Here is a 13,923-nt window from a genome sequence, read left to right as displayed (position 1 = left end):
AACGTACTAACGAGTACGTATTGTACGCTTTAAAATTGTTTAGGTTGATGCGCCTAAATGACTAGAATCATCGTCATCCGTTTGGAAAAAAAATGGCAAGAATTCTCGCCATCCATACGCAACGTGTTAAGAGACAAATACCCCACTTGATAATTTCTTAATCATTGTCAGTACGTCCTAATCCAGTTAGTCCCAGCATGGGATCATACATATAAGGGGTGGTTCAAGGAAGCCTGTGTCCCCTCCCTCTGAAGTGAGGGAAGCAAAGAAAACAATTAAGAATTGTAGTCTGAATAAGCTATATAAATCATGAGCGAGGGCAAGATTGCGGCATGAACTGATACTTATTGTATCATTTATTATCCATATGCTCCTTTATCCAGTCACTCAATGCCATAAGCCTTACCATACGTGATTGTAAATTCACAGAAGGGTTAAGAAAGGGGTAGGAATGCTCAACACAAAATGGACTAAAACATTGGTGATGTGGTGTTTGGAGCCAGACCCTATGGGTAGAAATGTGGCTTATATACGACTCCAACCCAGTGATGCATATTTAAATCTTGGGGTGTCCTAACTTAAATCGAACAAAACGACCTTACATTGATTTTGGACCCAACCCTCCCTACTATAATCAATGTGTCTTAAGATATTGTTGAGTAGGACATGCGAGGGAGCACTAAATCAAGGGTCGAAATCCTCCATCAGAATTTGACTAATATTCTGGTAGTGACTTGACAGGCACTTGTCTCGGAGGTTATGCTATTGGTTTGAGCTTAACCAATTTCACCACATTTTGGAGTCACTTTCTTGTCTGTTTGCAGACAAACAGGCAAAATATTGCGTCTCAAATGTAACCTACTTCCTGATTATCCATAGACTTGGAATTTTCATTACAGATCAGAGCTAGATGGTTATGCATTCGTACACTATTCCTTTTGGAGGCAGTATGACCCACCATTTTTGGCTATTTATAACATTTGAAGTGATCGCTCACTGGCAGGGTAAGTTTTAAGGATTTAATTCTTCGTAATCTAACCAGATGTCCTCTGGCACAATGGGTAATGCATCTGCATATGGAATAAAAGGCATGTCTGAATGAAGGTCTGGAAGGATTCCAGATTTGAATTCTGCCAGAATGGAATTTTTTCCTTGTATTTTAAAATTTTTTTTATGAGTTGACTTCGCACATCTTTCATTGTTTTAGGCTGTGCTACGTAGCTCTTTTTTATGTGGAAGTTTTTGGTAGCCTTATAAGCTTCACTTTTATGACATTAAATTATGGAAATAATGTTACTATGCTAAAAAAAAAAATTTTTATCCAAACTGAAATGAAGACGATATTGCAATAAATTTAAAAAATTACATAAAAAGCCATGTTTTTATTCCAACGAGAAAGAAGCTTCTTGAAAGCGAATTAACACATTCGCTTATCATTTGACACTGGTGTGTTGTAAATTCATCCTGGATTTGAGGTTTTAGTTATTTTATTGTTATGAATAATTAAAGAGAAAATTTTTATTCAATATAATGTTGAAATTGATGGGCACTATGTTTTTGGACATGTAGTAAATTTGTAAAATATTAACATGTGATCACTGACCGCTAGGGAGGATGGTTTATTTTCTTCTTTTTAATTTGAAGAAAACTGTGGATTTTGAAATTAATTTTAATTCATTGTAACATTTAGAGCTGCAAATGGTCATTCCCCGAGAGGTAAAATATAAGGGAGGACCCTAACCTCCCCCAAAATGATAATTTATTTACAGTACTGGGTGTCAGTATAGGAAATACATAGGTACTATCGGTGATAGTAAGAAGTTCCATGATGTTTAAGTAGGGTTTCTTGCATAGGAAAATATGCAAGCAAATTTTCAATATTATTTTATAAATCAGTCATTTTTTTAATATTAGAAATGAATTCTGGGGAAAAGTTGGAACCATGAGCTTTTTGTTCATGTGATCGTTAATTAGTCTATGTGGTTCAGTTTCAACAATACTTTTGAGCTGATCCAACATAGTGGAAGAGTAGAGGTAGGAGAGTTTGCATTACACTTGAAGACTGATGAGCCCCTATGTCTCAGGCAAGGACTTAATTGGACTGAAAATGACTTGTATATTAATTTTTGTTGGTTGATGTTATAGAGTATTGATTGAGTAGAGTTAAATCAAGGATTTTCAAGTCAAGTGTTGATGATGAATTTGGGGATTTGGTGTACATACTTGACAGCTCAAGGACACTCATACTCCATCCACTCTTGATTAATAGGAGGCCGAAAGAATCATAGAAATATCTATGTGAGAAAAGTCAGGCTATTGCCATGCCCTGTATCAGTTGTCATTCTATTTAGTTATAGGAAAAAGGAAGATAATGACATACGTAAGGCTAAAATTTGAGCCTTACCAGAGAAACCATTCTTATCACTAACTCCTCAGAATGAATACCTTTTGGTATCCACTACATCAGAACAGACAATCACTGCCAAGAAACGTCACCTATCAGTCTATCCAAATCAAAGCATTAATTGAAATAAAATTTCAGCCAAAATTTTGGAAACATATTCACTGCTTCCATGAGAATGGTCGAAGATACCCACAGGCATTGTCTAAGGCTATCTTGAATTAATATCCACGGCTGAGTGAATGCATCAATCTTTTTCATACATAATTACGTAGCATGTTTTAGTGTTTAATGCTATAAATAAATATAAATCTCAGTTAAAATCTTTTCACTTTATGTTTGCAGGTGAGCTTTTGTGAGAGCCCAGACACACTTGGAAGGCTTCGCTAATGGGGTGGGGGTAGTACCGAGAGAGAGAGAGGCGGGGCGAACGTAACATTGCCAAATGTACATAGTCTCCCCACTTTGTCACTGAAAAGGTGCGAGTCATGGGTGGCCCCAGGTGTTTTGGGCCTGGCACTGAGACAATGCACCGACTCATGTGGACGGTATTGAGGATAATCCTTTCACAGAAGCCCATGACATTGTAAGCTACCACGCTGAATGAGGTACCGTTGGTGAAAGCATATTAAACACATACGAAGAAAATGAGTGAGGTTTGGCAACAGTACTCCACAAACATATTCACGATGTTCACTCGATGGAGACCTGAGAGCGACTGAGGCCGTGCCAGCTGTTTGCTGATTGCCAAAGGGAAAGTCACATATCGAGATACTTTCCCTCCCCTGACCCCCACTTGCTTTAGCCACACCAGCTCCCCCGCAATGATAAAATGAACAGAGTATAGTACATCAAGTTCTGCCGTAATTTTAGTTGGTTGTACATGAATTCATAACATATTGATCTGTGACACAGTCAAACTTACGATAGCAGACATGTATGGGGCAAAAAAATTGCACGCTATTGGAAGGCTTCAGCTTTTTGTCAGGGGTGCTGTCCAGGCAATTATGTTGCAGTTTGTATGGGCTGTAACTGCATCGTTTGGAAAAAAAACATAGGAATTTCAATGTTTCTTTTCAATTTTTGTATTTTCTATTGAAATAAGAATATATGCACCTTAAGCAAAAGCCTTTGTAATGAAAATTCTGTTATTTTCAATGCAGTGACTTTTAGCACATTCATTGCCATATTTAATTTTAAAACAAATATGTACTGCAAATGTCGGTGAAGACCCACCACTATTGTAAAGAATTTATGGCAGTAAAAAAAGTAAGTTCGGAGGGCCAAAAAGTTGTTTCTCTTTAATTTCCCTATATTATTTTCCAGAATAAGTTCGTCTTGAGAAATTTTCATTCAATAAATGGCATTTTTTTGTGTTGAGGAAGAGAAATTTTCACGGAGAATGTGTTGTGTATCCATTATTGTTAGTATTTAAGGAAAAGATATATTATTTTGCTGCCGTTGTCTGCTATTTGGATGTGTCAGTTCCATAAAAGGTTCAATTCTCTGCTTGCGGGACTTAAAAAAAGTGTCCACTGATCAGAATTTTGACTGAATTTCTCTTTTTCTGTACTCAAAGCATGTGCTTATCTTGTAATCAATGGCTTTTTTTCAGGTAAGGATTTTTATTGTAGCCTATTATATTGATTTTATTTTCAACGGATTAATATAATGCTATTTCATTAATCAAAATGTTATTTCAACAACTTATAAGCTTTAGTGGAGAAACTCTTGGATAAATCACAAAATACCTGGCTTTCAGTTTTAAAAAATTGAAAAATCTTTCAATAAATCTTCTCTTTGCTCCAATTCTACGTTGTTTCACCATTGGTCAATTGCCTGAAACTCAATATTTGGTGGTATGCCAGTGTTCAAGAAATCTTCCAGGAAATCAGCATCTACATATTCATCTTCATTGTGAACATACACAGATTGAATAGCCATAATTAAATCATCTGTAGATTCTATTTTGGTGTCCAAAACAGTTTCGCTACAATTGCTGATTGGGGCAATTCGGGGACAATAGTTGAGTTCATCTCTTATATCCTCATTATTTTCTACTGGATCATCAGTTGGACTCGTTCTTCTCCTCTTTCCTTGGAATGCGGAGGCCATTTCTTCCACAGCAATATTGAATGCCTTCTGGCATATATCCATTAGGGTTACCCCATTGTAGTAGACCCTTTGGTATGCTAGAGTTCGCGAAACTGTTTTTCCTTCATGCCATGCAGAGCACCATGCCATAGGAGTTTGAAAAGTTGCTCCCTCTGATGTCATAATTTTGGCATTTTTGAGAAGTGTAGCCTTTGCTCTGCTCCCCTGAAAAATATGTTATTTTGCCTTGAAAATGGTAAAAATAATCATAATTAGCCTTAAAAATCCTGTATTACATCTTGTCAAAAGAAATCACAGAAATGTGAATATGAAGGTTAATGCATCATTTTGTCGTAAAATATTGAAATGTTGCTTATAAAGAGTGGAAGTACTCTCTTGAGGCATATTTTTAATGCTGGGAAATCTGGAAATGTCTGGGAAAAACTGCAGTGGTGTTGCAAATAAATGAACATCAAGTTTGAAATAGTAGGGTATTGCTGTTTTCTAGCAGCAAGATCAATACATATGTTGTTGTTTTGGCTGGACAGCATGGGGTAGTGCCAACTTTACACTTCTTTATTTTTGTTGCTACCTGTTCTTTTTCACTAAATTTATATAATGGACCTGGGAACATTTTTACATACAATCCCTATATCTGTATTGATGCTGATTAAGGAAAATTTAGACTGAAAATAGGGAATTTGATAATAGAAAGTTGGTATTAACTCTGTCTAAATGTAATGATGGACATGTTTCTTACCTTTAGAGAAAGCACCATTTCACCTGGAGAAATCATTCCTGCAATCATCAGCTCCGTTAATGTTGGAAGTGTTTTCTTTGCTTTGTGTTGTTCAAAAATGTTGCACCAACCTGGAGGCTGGCTTTTATTGAGGAAATCACTGATGATTACTTCCACTTCTTTGTTCTCCTCTGAGAAGTTGCTTGGTCTATTACCAGGAGATACGCCTTTCCATTTTGATGACTCTTTCATATGATCATTATCTCTTGGTTTTGAAATTAGTCTCTGAGAGTTAGACTGAGAATCATTATCATCATTTATATAAGTGCATTCATTAATGGAAATATTTGCCCTGTTGCTGGATAACTGTGAGCTTGGCAATTGGGTTTCATCATCACTTGTAAAGCAATCGAATGTTATGTCTGGGATATCATCGTCACAATCTTCCTGACTTTGTGTATTAATCTGCTGCCCTTGGCATTCATTTGAAACCCCCTGCTGACCTCGGTTATTTATGATATTTTCCGTATTTGTTGTATTTTGACTGTTGGTGGCCTCCAAGCAGGTTAGGCTTAAATATTGCTGATTCGTGTATGCATTGCCTATTTGTTGTTCAGGGAACAATTCCGTCTCCTGAGAACAGTTAAATGTGGCTAATTCATGCATCATTGGAGCATCATGCTGAATCCTCTGGCTATCCCAATCTCTATTTTGGGGGGTTGTTCCATAGTTGATTAATGATAAATTATAAGTCTGATTTTTACCATCAGAAAGCATTTTTTCTGGAGCTTCAAATTTATCTCTCGTTCCTCCATCAAAAATATCTTGGTTACTCATTGAGAATCCGGCTTGGGAATTTATTGGCTGCTGTGAGATGTAAGTGATATCTGAATCATTGTTTTCATTTGGTAAGTAATTCTGTATGCTTTTCTGATCTGTAGTATTTTGGTCTTTGTTTCCACTGTGATGATTTGGTGATTGTATTTTTTCCTGAGGGTTTATAAGTGTTTTGGGAGACCTACTGCCAGATTGACAATTTTTTACATAATCCTTCTGTGATTGAATCAGCCAGCTAATTTCGGAAGATGCTGTGCCTGTGAAAATTATCTCAGGGCTTGGGGCTTGTCTATTTGATCCTGAATGCTCTTTTAATGTGGTAGTAGCAATGATGTTTCTATTTGGCATTGCAACATCACCATCAACAATATATTTCTGAGAATTCTCACATGAAGCTACCTCTTTGTTCTGCTGTATTTTCCTATTACTGGTATCAGAAATACGGCTGCCTGCTTCATCAGGTCTTTGTGAATGAAGCTCTCCTCCACATCCATTAGAATCTATTCCAGTGTCATTGCTCGAGATTCTTGATCCCTCTTTGAGGATTGAACGGAATATTTTTGTGTCGTGCCCAGGCATCTCTGAAGTCTCAAATAGGACTTCAGTCTCTAGTTCTCCATCATTTTTTGGATGATAAGCTGCCTTAGGAACTGGAGGCCTATCGTTTTTTATGATACCCTTTCTGTTAATATCTATAGGTGTCTCAGAGTAGGAATGGGTCGATAATTTGGCAAGAGGAGATAGAAAACGAACATTTTTGCTGGCTTGAAATCTACGTGGAGGAGTGTTGTACTCATATTCTTGAATTATTTCAGGGTTTTCATCTTCATAATCTTGGGTGCAAAACATTTCTTTTGTATTGGCTTCATCGCTTAAGGAAAGAAAAAGACAATGAAGTTTAATTTTGCCACTCAATTTTGTCTTTAGTTTCTAATCATTATGCAAATGTTAGGTTTTTAAGGTGGGGTACCTACCTTTCATGTTCAGAGTCATAGAAGTATGGAGGAGGGGTGAAATCTTCTCTGAAATTTTCAGGATTGAGTTGCACTAGTAGTCTTTCACATGTTTGATCAGCAGCCGAGTATTCTGTTGATTTTATTTGCTTGAAAGAATTGTTTTTAGAAATGGAATATGTACTGTATTTGCAGTGTCATTAATTAATTAAACTCATGGACCATAAAGTAGTCATGGTTGTAATTTAAATGAATGCTAGTGTATTTTACCATTAAGGATAACTTATGAAGGTATGTACCAATCTACTAAGCTATTAAAGCACTTTTTTGTGAGTAGGATTAGAGCTGATTTGCTAACTCTGTTAAATAGGGGCCTGTATTCTAACACAAAGTATGGTTGCTTTCTTCCTGGGTATGCCACGCTTGAGAGAGAGACTCATTTCCCTTCTCTCTCCCTCATAGGAAGAGGAAGGGGAAATAGGTAGTTTCCTTCATCAAAGAAAACAAAAGGCATTGATTGCGATTCGTTATCCATCATTAGTGTATTCATAATAAACAAATTACTTGGTTTTAGAAATCACAGTTTAGACGAATGTTAATGGTCAACTTGAACCGCATTTGGAAAAGGCCAGATTGGCGCCCATGCGATTCCACTCTCTTAATCACCTATTAAAATTGCCTATGATCGGAAAGTTTCCCTCATTTGATAGGGTATTAATAATCCTTATTTAAGCCAAGTGCTACCTACTAGCTGGGCACTCTGCTACCTGGTAGCAGCCAGCATCGCAGTGGCGCACAACATCCTCCCCCCAAGGTCACCTCACATGGCGGAATCAGGAACCAGAATGATGTCACACAAGGTTTTCCCAGCATTCATACTTAGCCGTCACATTTTCGCACGCTTGAAAATTTTCACTTTCCATTTAATTACAAAAAATAGATATCGTCATTTAAAAATCTAAAAGCATGAAATGCGCACTCCAGGAGTAATTATCTTTTGATTTAGGCAAAAAAAATAAAAGGAAACCACCCTATTGCTGGAAGTGCAGGGCTGAGGGGTGAAGATGTGGACCGTGTGATTAAAAAAAAATAAAATAAAGTATCATCAGTCAGTGGTCTCAAGCCTTTAAAAAACCAACTGTAATTACTACAGTATTTAGCTAGCCAAAATTGTGGGATTATTAAAAATTAAGAGATTTTATAATTGCTGATTATCTTGATTGGATCAATTATTGCCCTCTTCTAAATTGCATTAACCCTTTCACTGCTATGAACGTACCCAGTACATTAGGCCCTGTAGGATATTATTCATCAGCTCAAAAGAGGCCGAGTTAGTAGACTTACCAGTCCTAAAGCCATGCTGGTTTTCATGAAGGAAGTTACAAGAAGTTAAATAGTCGTGCAATCGCTTGAGGAACACTTTTTCAAACAGCTTTGAGAAAACAGATAAAATTGATATGGGTCTATAGTTATTTGCTTTGCTGTTTGAGTCTTTTTTGTGCACAGGGATTACGCGCGAATGGTTGATGGGAACTGGCGTGAAGAAAAGGAAGAGTTTACTATCTCTGCCAATGGTGTAGCAATGACATTATATTCATGTATGTATGTTTGTATGTAATTATTTGTAAATCTCATGTTGGCTTTAGCCTTGCAGATGAATATACTGCCAATGGTGAAATAAATTTTTTATTAATTAGCACGCCAGGCTGCTGTGAACGTACCTTTTCTCCCTCCCAGGCATGCACTCGGCACTTTTCCCGCATGTGAGGAGTAGGTTTTCGGAGATTGAGCAGCAGGGAAAGGGTTAAGCAATTATATCATAATAGGTGTTGGAAATTTTTAGTGCTGTTATTATTTTTACCGATTTTCCTCCGATATGTGATACAATCCGTGTAGAAGCATCATAAAGTTGAGCCATTATTTGTCGTAGGATCTTGACTTCTTCAAATAATGACATTGCTTTCGTTTTCTTCAATTTTGGTCCATAGCCCCTAAAGTGTTGGCTCACTTCATTTCTTATGACATTGAGTCTTGAAGTCAAAGTTTGGAAATGTGTCATCATTTTCTGTCTGTGATGTTCTAACTGTAAATTTAAAAATATTCTATTATTTTAAATCCATTTACTCATTTGATTGATTTCATTGATAAAGCCATGAGCTCATGGAATATCATTAATTTACATTTCACTTAAATTAGTATCTACTTTGTAAATATTAGTCACCTTGACTATTGTGAGCTACTTTATATATTAAGCTTCTACTTTTTTGATGTCTTACATATCTTGTTCTAAGATCTTTGATCAAAAAGATTAGTACTACATAATAACATTGCATATTCAGGGACAGGGAAACCTGTATTACAATATTACTTGGCCTTGTTTTGCCCCATTGATTAAGGTCCTACATTTAAAATTAATAAAATTATGAGAAATGTTAAGGCTGATGGGTTTCTGAAAGCCCACAATATTTTCCTAAATGGTGACTACCTGCAATACATCTGCTGAGTAAACCGCTAGCGGACGGGCAACTATCCTCTGGCTTTCTATTTTTTAATATATGTACTACATGGTTACATTTTATAATTCTGCCAATAGCTAAAGAATGAATTTAACTTTCTGTATTATGCAACCAAACTGTATAGCTGACGTAATGAAATTTATGGTTATCCAACGCATGTGGATTGGAAAAAATATATCAGTATAGGCAACGCTCACACATCTCAAGCATTCTGGAAGCAAATTTTTGGCTGCATGCCCGCTATACCAGCCATATCTTATACCTCACACTGTGACAGCTGTCATTTTAAGAGGACCTGAATAACCCCTCAAAGCTTGGCGAAGGGTCGGAGAAAGGGTTTCCTTTCAGATCAGACAATTCTAATTGCCTATACATTGGGCTGTCTTTTGTGGGTTCCTGATAATTGGAATTAACCCTTTCCCATTTCTCCCATTTTGAAATTACAAAGTTTCTACAGTATCAACTCCTGAGTTTCAGACATAACTTGGTGGAACTGTATATGATTATGTAAAATGAAAAAAAAATACTTTACACATTCCATACAATAAAATTTAATCCATAGATCTGTATTTTACCTAATCTGTATGCTATGGACCTTGAAAATGTGTATGGAATAGGTGAAATTCATTTAATTGGATTAAATTTTATTGTGAGGCACATATGAAGAATTTTTACTTCATTTTGTGTTATTCCTACGGTATGTTAATAATAGAAATGGAGCATTATAGTTTACACTTGAGTGTTGATTTATTCTTGGTGTAATATGCATGTATAACCCCAATACAGCTGGAACGTTTTTATACAATTGGCATGTTAACTGCAGCAAAACATTTTTAAATGTTTGACCATTGCCTGACTACCTACAGCAGTTTCCAAAAAATTTTATTGCTACCTGGAGATCTTGCACATGGGCTCTTTCCCTTGTCATACGTATCAGTAAGGGGCTTAACTCTCCCGGGCCAGTACTCTGGCAGGGGATGCCTCTATTTTTTTGTAGTGAAGTGTAGTGTCCATTTCATATTGTCTCCTACCCACTGCACACTGTAAATGTGTCTATGAAAAGTGCCAGATGTAGCCCCATCCCTTAGTAAGAAAAAGAGAAGGTCACCTCAGATATTTAGGGTTCCTTCCCTGTGAGACACTCGGCCAGGCTAACAGGGAAAAATGTTTCTAGCTTCTCTCCCGCAGAGGCTGTCAGCTAAAATCATGAACTACAGCAGCCCAAGGGTTAAGCATTACCGAGAGTGATGGGATTTTCAAACCCTCAAGAGAGGATGTTAAGAGAAGTTTCTCAGTAAATCCCTGCCCAGTGAGAAATGGGTGGTGGAATCCACGTTGAGTGGTGGATATTTGGTGGTGGTGGATATTGAGTGGTTGGACCCATGTGGAATCCACGTTGATTTCAAGTGGATTTGTGGTGATTATCATAAAATGTTAAACAGAATTTCTAATTTGTGGAACTTAACTCTCTGGTGACATTGCGTCATTTATCATCCTGAAACCACGCTAGTTATGTGAAAATGTATCGCACATTCTATTTTTATATAATTCGTGGAAAGGCAGCCATGAGATCACATGAAAAATCGTAGACACATATATAGAAGGTTTAGATATAGAGTGGTTGAGGTTTTAATGGTTTTAGGACAGCACCAACTGCTGTTTTAATTTTTCCACCAAATTTCCACGTGGGTTCCACGTTGATTCCACGACCAAAAACACGTGGTATCCACGTTAATTCTCCACGTGGGTTCCACGTGGATTCCACCACCCATTTCTCACTGGGTGATAAGTTATTCTCTAAAAAATTGCCCCAACAATGAGAAAACCTACTCCTTATATATTAATTATTTATATAATTGGATCTAGAAGTCAATTTCGATCTCACCAGTCTTTTCTTTGGTATATCATGATGGTGCTTGACGTTTTTTGCTGCCAGAGGATTGAATTCACTGGGCTCAGAATGAAACTTTTTCTCACCTAGAAAAGATATAGAATTAAAGAGAGCCACTGTTAATGAGCAAATTATACTTTCGTTCACGATTGTGAAGTTTGATAAATAATTCATTTACCAAGATGATGTGCTCTCTCATGTAATGATTGCAATGGTTCTGAATGGCTAATGTTATGATTACGTTGCTGATAATTTTTCTCTTGAATGTCGTTAGATGTTTCTAAACTTTGGTGAGCAAGATTACTTTCATCTCTTCCCATTTCATCAGAGCCTTTTGTGAAAGATAAGGAGCTCTTGAAAAATGATATGATGCCCTCACTGTCGTCTGGATGGGTATTAAGCGAAGGCACTGCAGTTCTTGGGGGGGTAGTGCTGTTACTTAAATTACAGGACTGTGCATTCACATTTTGAGTATCACTGGAATGATGAATAATATTTTCATGAGCAATTTCATTTATAGTAAATGTTAGCCTCTGCGTATCACCCGTCTTATATGCTTGGGTAATGGCTGCAATATTTTTGATGTGAGAAACATTTTTTGTGAAGAGTGGTGCTCTTGAATGAAAAACCGGTGCTGAATCAGGAATTATATTTTCTTGCGTTCCCTTATCTTCAAATATTTCTGCATTTACCATGCCTACTTCTTGGAACTGATTTTCATTGTCAAGACAGCTGCGAGGAATTGAAGTAGTTTCCTGTGCGTCATTCAAATTTCCCTCGCCATTTTCATTTTCTGCTTCTGAGCAATAGGTAGCGTCAGAATCGGCGCCATTGTCGTCTGCGTTTCGCGCTGAATTCATCTTTGATTTGTGAAAGTTTCTCAGCAAATTGTTGGCACTTTCGCTGAACAAAGGAAAAAGGTACAGTAAGTTCCTTCAGCTCGCATATAACTCGGTAAGAAAATCACATGTAAATCTCCACCGACACTTATACACGCGAAGTTTTCGTTGATTCGCAATATTCGCTCCTCAGTTTGTTAAGAACTGAATAACGATCGGGGGTCCTCGCAACAAAATGCAAGCGGGGAAAATGAGCACACGTGAGTAAGGCGGTTTAAATTTTATTTACAATCATTCAAAAAGACGACACACATGGCAGGCTGTACATGTTTAAAGAGAGGTTTTTATTCATAAAAACAAGACAAAGGTCAGTGGCTCTTAAGCGGCTGTTTATACAATATGAAAATCATTGTATTTATATATGTACAATAGAACGGTAATTCATACTAAGCGTGTTCATTACTTAATTAATTCATAGTAATGCTTTAATCAAAAAGTATGAATATCATTTCAATAATGCTATATGACACTTTATTAGCATTATAGCGTTTATAATAATTATTGTATACCAGCGTATTTTCATTATTCCATGGATGGATTCTTTACTTCCATACATCAATTTAATCACATGTTGGGAAACATCAATATCATTTTCAGCCCTCAGGGAGCTGAAGGCACATGAATCATTAATCAAAATGGACTTAAAATTAGTGCAACCATGTGAGATGATCATAATCGATTATGAAAGTGCAGTGATCACTGGTAAAAATTTCTTAACTGTTAGCATAATTTTCTGGACGGGCAAATATTAAATAGGTTGTATCTGTAAATATTTTATATACTTTGGAATCAGATAGTACATCATGAACATAGTCATTGCTATGCACATGTAAGAAGCCAGAAGAGGGAATGAGAGTTTCTAATATTATGTATTTATATAAAAATATTTATCTACTGATCATTTCATGTAAATTGTGGAAGCAAAAAGGAATTAGGACCTTAATGAAAATAAACTTTGACGAGGCTGAAGCGACATAATTTGAAAATTATGCCATTTCCATCTGTTTATTGCTGAAATTATTTATCCTACTGTGGATTTTTTTTATCATAACTATACTCACAATCAAGTATTTCACATTTAAATTAACGTTTGGCTTCAACATCAGTCCAAACTTAGTTGCTGCCATTCATTACAATGCATGTATGTACTTAAAAGCATTTATTGAAGTATTGCTTTAAGCACATTTAATACCAATTTTTATCTTATAAGTACAAACTTTTATTAATTGATTTTCTTTTTACAAAACAATTATTTAGTATCAACTCCATTTCATTGTAAAGGTACACATATTAAGTATGTCATATAATTGTTGGTTCTTCATTCAGGAACTGGTTTAGCTCCAGGAAATGGTTTTGCTATACTTTTGTTATTGCTGTAATTAAAATTAAAAGAAATTAAATGAATTGCACATGGAAATGCAGTACACATGACATATCCTTAGTGAAAAATAATGAAAAAGTTAATTTATAATTATGCTGCCTGTCCCTCTTATTTTGCTTATTATTTAATACCTTTTTTAAAGTTAGTGGGGTATGAGAGCTGAGGATGATGAATTTTACTACTCTAAAGGCTTGTTTACATGATACATTTAC

General features: G+C 36.2%; 2 protein-coding genes across 2 annotated transcripts in view; both read right to left on the bottom strand.

Annotated features, from left to right (window-relative positions):
* Positions 1-73: 73 nt before the first annotated feature.
* LOC124158888 lies at positions 74-12,516 on the bottom strand. Its single transcript, XM_046534293.1, has 6 exons — positions 11,610-12,516; positions 11,426-11,517; positions 8,886-9,107; positions 7,046-7,173; positions 5,256-6,942; positions 74-4,720 (listed from the first exon to the last, which is right to left on the bottom strand). The coding sequence occupies exons 1-6, from the start codon at positions 12,289-12,291 to the stop codon at positions 4,223-4,225; spliced, it is 3,309 nt and encodes a 1,102-aa protein (XP_046390249.1). The 5' UTR covers positions 12,292-12,516; the 3' UTR covers positions 74-4,222.
* Positions 12,517-12,535: 19 nt separating this feature from the next.
* Positions 12,536-13,923, bottom strand: part of LOC124159691 — a 377,132-nt gene continuing 375,744 nt past the window's right edge. Inside the window, exon 9 of the mRNA XM_046535601.1 lies at positions 12,536-13,703. The gene's annotated coding sequence lies outside the window, so the exon portion shown is untranslated. The remainder of the gene's footprint in view (positions 13,704-13,923) is intronic.

Source organism: Ischnura elegans, chromosome 5, assembly GCF_921293095.1.
Source record: "Ischnura elegans chromosome 5, ioIscEleg1.1, whole genome shotgun sequence".
Classification (NCBI taxonomy): domain Eukaryota; kingdom Metazoa; phylum Arthropoda; class Insecta; order Odonata; family Coenagrionidae; genus Ischnura; species Ischnura elegans.
This window is presented reverse-complemented; position numbering and strand designations above follow the sequence as displayed.

Coding starts and splice junctions, on each gene's coding strand:
- LOC124158888 (XM_046534293.1), bottom strand. CDS start 12,291: ATGAATTCAGCGCGAAACGCAGACGACAATGGCGCCGATTCTGACGCT. Junction 7,174..8,885: donor CACATATCGGAGGAAAATCG/GTAAAAATAATA, acceptor AATTCTTTCAAG/CAAATAAAATCAACAGAATA. Junction 4,721..5,255: donor AAATGGTGCTTTCTCTAAAG/GTAAGAAACATG, acceptor CATATTTTTCAG/GGGAGCAGAGCAAAGGCTAC.